This window comes from Gadus chalcogrammus, chromosome 17 (assembly GCF_026213295.1).
Source record: "Gadus chalcogrammus isolate NIFS_2021 chromosome 17, NIFS_Gcha_1.0, whole genome shotgun sequence".
NCBI classification, from domain to species: domain Eukaryota; kingdom Metazoa; phylum Chordata; class Actinopteri; order Gadiformes; family Gadidae; genus Gadus; species Gadus chalcogrammus.
This window is the reverse complement of record NC_079428.1, coordinates 11,741,970-11,750,845: the sequence shown is the minus strand read 5'-3', so window position 1 is coordinate 11,750,845 and position 8,876 is coordinate 11,741,970. Positions and strand designations below refer to the sequence as shown.

Below are 8,876 nucleotides of genomic sequence, written 5' to 3'. Positions count from 1 at the left end.
CTAACCATCCATCCAGATATACCTCCATCCCTCCATCCATTCAGCTATACCTCCAACTAAACATCTCTCCATCCATCTAGCTATACCTCCAACTCCCCCTCTCTCTAATCATCCAGCTATACCTCCAACTCACCCTCTCTCTAATCATCCAGCTATACCTCCAACTCACCCTCTCTCTAATCATCCAGCTATACCTCCATCTAAACATCTTGTCATCCATCTATCATATAAACGACCAGCCCACCGACTAACATCCCCGCAACTCTAAACAAATGTAATACATTTTTTTGAAAAAGTTTTTACAAGCACAAGCAAAAACACACACATACAGGAGTTATTTGAACAATCCGATTGGTTTAAAATAAATTATTCAAATACAGCGATGGGTGTGGAATTTCTCTTTTCCAAAAACATTGCGTTGAAAACCCCAAGGTTCTACATATCCCTGGAGTAACAAATTGACCTCACTGACCTTCACACCTTGACCTGTCTGGTCTCTGTCCTAATGAGTTCTCGTTAATCACCATGATAACCGCGGTCTGTCAGAACTTTACTAATCCCCAGGCAGCTTTGTCTAGAAGACATACTATTCACATAATCACGGGTTACCTAAATAATATAACACGACATTATACATTAGACTACATGAAGGCAAATGTATGAGTGGGTGGTCCTTTAAACCAAACGCACCTTTCAACAAGCATTGATATTGTAAATAATACAAAAAAGTGATTGTAAAAATAATGTGTAGGATTCAGTTACGGCATGAAACCAGAGCTGGTACAACACGTGTGTGTGTGTGTGTGTGTGTGTGTGTGTGTGTGTGTGTGTGTGTGTGTGTGTGTGTGTGTGTGTGTGTGTGTGTGTGTGTGTGTGTGTGTGTGTGTGTGTGTGTGTGTGTGGCAGTATTTGACATGTGTTATGTGAGCTCTCTATAAACAGACAGCTCTGAATAATTCAACAAATAAATACAATCCAACACCACACACAGAGAAGTCCCATATACACACACGCACACACACAAAGTACATTTAATTTGAGCGCTGCATCAGAGGAGAGATTTGATTGTTGAAGGGACAATATGGCGTTGGGATTAAAAGCCTTAGTGACACAGCACAAACACCATTTCATTTAGTTACAGCTTAAGTAGATTTGGTTCTTTGTCAAATGACTGACATCTCCACAAAGAACTGGAATTCAATTCCGTTAAAATATAGAGTGCACGCAGCTTTTTTTTTTGTACAGAACACAAATAAAATGTGACAGCAGTTATGAAAACTGTTATCATGTTTTTTCGTTATATTTTTACAGGGTTGACATTTTAAAACACTTTCGCCCAAATAATTAAATTTTTATATTAATCTTGTATTAATTCTGACAGCCAAGTCTATCGCAAATGTATACATCGGGCTCTCTCTTGTGGTCAAACCTGTTATTACACCTTCTGGGAACTAACAACTAACTGGTCACGTCACTAACCAATTCACAGACAAGCGCAATGAAATTGTTAGTTATTATCGTTTATTATTGTCAATTTATGTTTCTTCACAACTGTATATATTGATGTTTAATAGCAGTTGTCTTACCTTCCAAGAATGCTTCGTGTGGGTAAACCATATCTGAGACATGTTGATTTCTTTCCCGACCATATCCCACTCCGTCGGGAGCGAAACACAGCACACTGTTAATTGTCGACATTAACATGTAAAGTGTTAATCGAGCATATTTGAATTAATTGATTACAAATGCACCATAAAGTAAACGGGGGTACAAAACGGGGGTACGGGGGGTACAAAACAAATTAGCTGTAGCTACCTGGGTTATTTGATAACTTCCCGCGTGACGCCGCTCCCTTCAGGTAAGTGTTTGGGATGACATGGAAGATAGAAAAAAAATCCCTATAAATCAACGTGTCAATGTGACAAAATGTTTCAGTATGATCTTTGAATGTCATTTTTTTTACCTTATCTCTCCATGTACAGCACTGTGTTCCAGACTTTATCATATTAAAAGTGTGATGTAAATAATGTTTGTTGTGTAGACTGTTGTGTAGACTTGTTGTGTAGACTGTTGTAGACTGATATAAAGTTAGTTAAATTGTTGGACTGCACCACTTTATATCCCGGTTCTACCTGGTTAAATAGTGACGTAATAAATCACATTTTCAAAAAAAAGGATTCAAATCGGAAACCCAACCTTTATTAACACACTCTTGCATTACACTGGATCATTTATGGCTACAAAAACACGACACACACACCAACATAAAAGCAGCATGGCCTGCTGTACAATCAATCATGAAATAATTTCTTGAACACAAACAGGTGATCAATACTTAGAATTTCTAAATCCTCAACACATATATCAAACATTCCCTTGGATGTAGTAGTAAAAGCAGGCCATGATATTGTAGAGGGAGGGTGTGTGATGTCTTAGTTAATCTGGCGAGGGACGATGATGACATCCGTTGTTCCAGGGGTGACGACGTCATGATGTTTTGTGAAAAACGCTTGACTCCTTCACTGTTGCATAAAATATGTAATCTGGGCCAGAAGCTCAAAACGAAAAAAAAAATTAAAACATGCCCAAACAAACACAAACAAATATGCCAATAGTTCAGCAATCACACAGTACCTTGGGCACACACACACACACACACACAAACACATTTCACATTAGGATAGGAGCAGAGTTCGAGTTTACAGCAGAGAACAAAACACACAATCTGGGTCTTCTTCCTCAAGTTGCAATCTCAAACATCTCTGTTCGGTGCTAAAAACACCACCCCTCCACACACTAGGGAATTGAAGAGAGAGTCTGTTGTGGTAGCTCCGCCTAAACTCCCTGGTAAACCAACCTCTGCTGGGGGTGGGAAACACATCACTAACTACACGCCTCCTGGGATTTGAATGCATTGAGAGAACGTCGCTACGGCCCCTCAGTGCGTAACATTCATAGTATTTCACCGGTGGGCCATGTAGACTCATCACCAGTGTTACCTCATTTAGCGCTAGATAGTGATCCAACCGTCATTTATTTGAAATAAAATCTTTGGAGATGTCCGAGACTGCCACTTTAAAGAAGAAATTAAAGAATGAATGGCAAAGAAAATACGGAAATTGTAAAAAGAAAAACTGGAAATACTGACAGAAAAAAACAATATTTTTCTTTTTGTTCTTTTTGTAAAAGTTAAAAAAACAACAACAAGGAAGAGAAGTTGAGAGAAGATGTCAAATGATCCTGAAAGGTGGAGCCCACACTGCGTCCGCCTGGTCGACCTCCACCCTCACACACACCACTCCTCACACACAGGCTGGTGGTGGCAGCGGCGCACTGCTCCGGAGACAGGCTTACAGCTCGGTCTTCTGCCCTGGAAGAGGCTCCGTGGCCTGGACACCTTGCTCGGACAACAGCCTCTCCCCCTCGTTGTCCTCCGCGCGATCCACCGGCGCCTTGCTCCTCTTCTTCTTCCCCTTCTTCTCCTTCTTCTCCTTCTTCTCCTTCTTCTTCTTGGCGGGAGCCTCCCGCTCCGAGCTGTCCTTGCCCTTCCCCTTCTTCGCTCCCTTCTTGTTCTTCCTCTTCCTGTCCTCCGCCAGGGCGGCTGGGTCTCCCTTCCTCTCGGGCTTCCACTCCTCCGCCAGGCAGGCTGCGGCGAGGGCAGAGGGACGGAGAGCAGGTCCAACATTTTAATGAATGTGGGAAGAAAGATGGAAAAAAAAAAAGAATAGAAATAAAGAAAAATAAAACGAATAGAGAAACGAAAGGTCATAAAATAATTGGCATTGCCGCTAAATAATAGAATGAGGTTGGAGAGAGAGCGAAAGTGTGTGTGTGTGTGTGTGTGTGTGTGTGTGTGTGTGTGTGTGTGTGTGTGTGTGTGTGTGTGTGTGTGTGTGTGTGTGTGTGTGTGTGTGTGTGTGTGTGTGTGTGTGTGTGTGTGTGTGTGTGTGTGTGTGCGTACCTCGGTCCTGTTCTTGCAGAACGTGTTTCTCACACAGGTAGGTGGTCAGATCCTCCTCCTGGGTGCCCTTGTACCAGTCCTCAATTACGTCCTCATACCGCTCCACCATCACATCACACTGTGGAGAGGGGGACAGGACGAATGGAAGGAGGATTGAGTGATGCATGAATGAACAAAATCACGAAAGAAATAAATACATAAATAAAAGTTAACAATGGCATATGATCAAGAGATGTATAAAATAAATTACTGAAGAATGACGTGGATGAGTAAAAATACACGAAGAAGGGGTGAATAGTTGAGACGATCAGTGCAGGTAACAGGGTGATGATATTCAATCAAACTAAAAGGAATGGATTAAATATGAATTTGTGGATGAATGCGGGAATTAGGGGGTGGGCGATATAGACAAAATGTATCACAATTCTTTAATTTTCATGTTTTGCATATACTTAAGAGTACCACCAAACTACTTTCCTTATTTAAAATAATTTGGCCTTAGATATATGTGATTGACAGGCTAGATGGATTCCCTGAAACAATCAAGAGAAGAGATGCCCTGATTGGTCAGTAATTAGGCGGGAGCAGTCTAAAAGCTCATACAGCAAATGTATGAGAGCAGTCTTCTCGAAAAACATATTATTTAATTTACGCACTTATACCTGACTGATGATAATGTAATTTTACCAAATGACATAAGCTTTTAGATCATGCTATAGATCTTGACCACAGCACGTTCTAGGCCTGCGTCTATTGCATTTAGCTTACATAGGCTATTAACCATGGGTAAGAGAAAATAATAATAATTTTGAATGAGAGATGTTCAGCTAAAGACTATGACGTGGGAATCACCGGGAATCAACGGTACAAAACTAGAAGAAAATAAAGTCTAACCAGGGCTGTGCATGTTTACTCGATATCACGCTCAGTAATAAGATGAGCTTACGCAGCGAACGACTGGGACCATCAACGGAGCCAGTGGAGCAGTGTTCACTGAAAACAGAACCGCTGCTCTCCGCCTGTACTCGCTAATACATTGTCACTGCTCTGCTAAATTAAATTGTGCCAGATAATAGTACATTGAAGCGCGTCATTCACATGTATTTTAACCGTGTTATCAGTCAAACGCTCCAACATTCTCCTTTTCCAAGCATGTTTTGTTATGTTCGGTTGTGAATACCGTGCGTTGTCAGGCAGAACGGAGCACTGAGTCTCCACAGAGACTGGCAACTCTTTGATTTCATAGATGCTTCATATTAATTATGGCGCCCGGCCTATAGAAAGCGGTGGGAAACACTGGTTTCGAAAGATGACCTACATGATATTAAAGTGGAAGGGAGAGTAGTATTAGAGGGAGGGGGGATGTCACGACCCACGGCAAATTTGGGATACTTTCTTACTACAGCCGTTGTTTATTAGCATTACAAGGAGCAATGTTATGTATGAAATGCGCCAGACAACCTGACGGTATAAGATTAGTGTCAGAGAAGCTTAACCCTCACTCGGATGCGGATACCAAAAATAAGCTGCTGCTCAGACGGTGCCTCTGCGTCCACAGGGCCTGTTGCGTTAGACGTCCGGAGGCCTAACCCTTATTGAAGGTGTTAACCCCTGTGGAAGAAGGTGCGATCTAAGATTTGGCTGAGAAAACAGCTCGTCATAGAGCTTTAACTGATAGAATATGCACCCGAGCAAGAAGCTAACGATCTCTCTTTAAAAGGCAGATCGTAACCTCACCCTCACCCCATGAATTTCGTTCCACCTAGCTCCACTCATCCATCTGGGATCAATCCATTGGAGAGGTGTTTGAGAAGGCTGGGCCATACCAAAAAACCCTTGCATATGATTGGATAAACCACTTGTCCGTGATCTTTATTGACGTGCTACTTCAACTTCTACTCACATCGAAACCAACCCGTGACGCTGATGAGTGTTCTCTGATGTTCTTTTAAAGAAAGCATATTCGCTAGATTGGACAACGCGGATGAAATAGCAGCATCAACACTTGGCGCTTGCTTCCTCGATGCGAGCCGCCACGGTTGTCTGAATCAAAACATCCGCTTCTCCGCTACGTCACATCTATAATAACCCCGCAAGGCGGTCCTAATTGGCTCGACCATTCAATCTTGGGCCCAGATCCCTCCCAACGGGAGCGATCCCAGATGCATGAGTGGAAATTCATCTGCCGAGAGTCACGTTAGGCAGACCGTGCCAGATTCCCCAGATATTTTAATCGTTCACAATCTAATATCGTCAGATCGCACACCCCTAGTATGTAGGGGTAAAGGGGTAAAAAAAAAGGGTGAAGCAATTAATTTTAATAATTAAAATTAAGGAATAAGATGAAATGGAGGAACAGATGATGGAAATGAAGATTGTACACATAAACAAAATTATAAGTGGATGTAAAAACGAATTCAAGAAAGGGAGAATAGAGGGAGGATGAATGAAAGGCTGGACACAGGGATTCAAGACGGAGAATTTGATGAATACATGGATGAGGAGGAGGAGGAGGGGGGCGGGCCTACCTGTTTCTTGAGGTCAGCGACCTCGGCGGACGTCTCGTTCCAGAGCTCATAGGGAATATCCATGACAACCTGCACCCCCTTATTCACCAGCCCATGAAGGGTGGAGAAGGTCTCTGACATACCCTGGGGAAGGGGGGAGAGGGAAACGAGAGAGAGGGGGAGAGAGGAGGGGGAGGGACGGAGGAAGGTGGAGGTAGAGAGAGAGAGAGAGAAAGAAACTAAATGAATGACCACTAAACGCATCATCCCATTTCTCCCTATGAGGCGGTCATGGTGAACACCTCCGACTGCATCCGGTCTAGCACATTAATAAACAATGTGGGACTTTCTCCACAAGGGAGTTGACCTCTGACCTTGGCAAAGCGGTTGCTGCCCTGGCGCTCCTTGTGCAGACTGTACTCCATGAGACGCTGACACACGTTCTCCACCACCTCGATGAAGCGCAGGTCACTATGGAAACCAGTGGGGGGGGGGAGGGAGGACCGTGGAGAGGAGGGACGGAGAGAGGAAGGTGAGGAATACGAGGGAAAAGGAGGAAGAAGAGAAGACAGCAAAGTATTGGAAAGTGAAATTAGTAGAAAAATTGTAGAAGACAGAGGAAGAGAACAGCCTATATTAAGACGGCCCACAGGAAGTGAACTCATTCCTGTCCCCCAGTGTGTGTGTGTGTGTGTGTGTGTGTGTGTGTGTGTGTGTGTGTGTGTGTGTGTGTGTGTGTGTGTGTGTGTGTGTGTGTGTGTGTGTGTGTGTGTGTGTGTGTGTGTGTGTGTATGTAAGATAGGCACTCTTACGATTTGACATATTTGATGGGCGCCGTGTTCTTGGTGTCCATGAAGCGGTAGTTGGTGTCAATCACTTCCTTGGTCTTCCCTGTCTCCTCAAACGCTGACTTCATCTCTATACTGACAAACTTACACACTGGGGAGAGAGACACAGAGACACAGAGACACAGACACAGACACAGAGAGAGAGAGAGAGAGAGAGAGAGAGAGAGAGAGAGAGAGAGAGAGAGAGAGAGAGAGAGAGAGAGAGAGAGAGAGAGAGAGAGAGAGTAACGCAGAGATAGAGGGAGGGGAGGGAGACAGAGCAGCAAAGGAGAGAGAGAGACAAAGAGAGAGAGAGAGAGAAAGAGAGAGAGAGAAAAAGAGAGAAGCGCACACACACACACACACACACACACACACACACACACACACACACACACACACACACACACACACACACACACAGTGATGATTGAGAGAGTGGCCGTCACATACAGTATGAAGTGTGACTTTAAAAAGGAGAAGTGTTCTTTCAGGTAAATTAAAGAGAACTGGAGGGGTTTCACTTCTGCAAACACAGCAAAAAAATATTGGTTGGTTTAAATTCCATTCCAATGGGGTTGGTTGGTTTAACGGCCATGTAAAACCAACCAATCCCTTCACCCCAGCACAGCGAACCACGAATAAGATACAGATGGCTCCCCTAACCGTCGTTATAGTAATACTGTATCATATTTGTTATGAATGTCATGAACCTCTGAACACGGTGGGTGTTGTTACCTACACATTAAACGTAATTGTATATGAATACGATGGTGGTGTTATACCTTCACATTTAACCTAATGTTATCAATCTCTGAACACGGTGTGTGCTTCTACCTTCACATGATCATAATATAATGAATCTCTGAACACGGTAGGTGGTGTTACCTTCACACTTGTTCGGAAGATGGACCCATTCGTCGTCTCCGCCGTCCTTCTTCTTAGCGCCTTGGACCGCACAGTTCAGAAACACAGCCGCCAAACACGCCGTCAAAATCATGTTCACGTGCTCTACTTGACCTCTCATGATCCAATTTGTTATCGATCTTATGAGTCCAATCTAGGACCTAATGTTTGAGACTCTTTACATTCTATTAATACATCGCTGTGAAATCCGCTCAGTGAAGATAGGACGATCCACTTCCGCATGGGGCAGGGCAGCTGGTGGGGATACGAGCCAATAGGAGAGAGATAAGTGGCAGGTGCTCGACCAATGGGAGGACGAGGAAGATAGACGGAATGAGGATGATGCTCCGAGCGTTTCTTCTCATAGAGAAGCCTCGACTGAAATCATGCGCTTTTAGTTGGTGCGTAGAAGATCTGACGATTCACAATTTTGTCAACAGAGGGCGACAAATTATAACGTATGAGGTGCAAAGTGCTGAGTTATATCGGTCTGTTTATGCATGTGTCTGTGTCTCAGTTGCTTTGCATTTTGTGTGTGTGTGTGTGTGTGTGTGTGTGTGTGTGTGTGTGTGTGTGTGTGTGTGTGTGTGTGTGTGTGTGTGTGTGTGTGTGTGTGTGTGTGTGTGTGTGTGTGTGTGTGTGTGTGTGTGTGTGTGTGTGTGTGTGTGTGTGTGC

General features: G+C 43.6%; 1 protein-coding gene across 1 annotated transcript; it reads right to left on the bottom strand.

Annotated features, from left to right (window-relative positions):
• Nucleotides 1-2,164: 2,164 nt before the first annotated feature.
• cnpy3 (canopy FGF signaling regulator 3) lies at nt 2,165-8,471 on the bottom strand. Its single transcript, XM_056576006.1, has 6 exons — nt 8,184-8,471; nt 7,281-7,407; nt 6,843-6,939; nt 6,490-6,612; nt 3,962-4,079; nt 2,165-3,646 (listed from the first exon to the last, which is right to left on the bottom strand). The coding sequence occupies exons 1-6, from the start codon at nt 8,320-8,322 to the stop codon at nt 3,351-3,353; spliced, it is 900 nt and encodes a 299-aa protein (XP_056431981.1). The 5' UTR covers nt 8,323-8,471; the 3' UTR covers nt 2,165-3,350.
• Between the last annotated feature and the right edge of the window lie 405 nt (nt 8,472-8,876).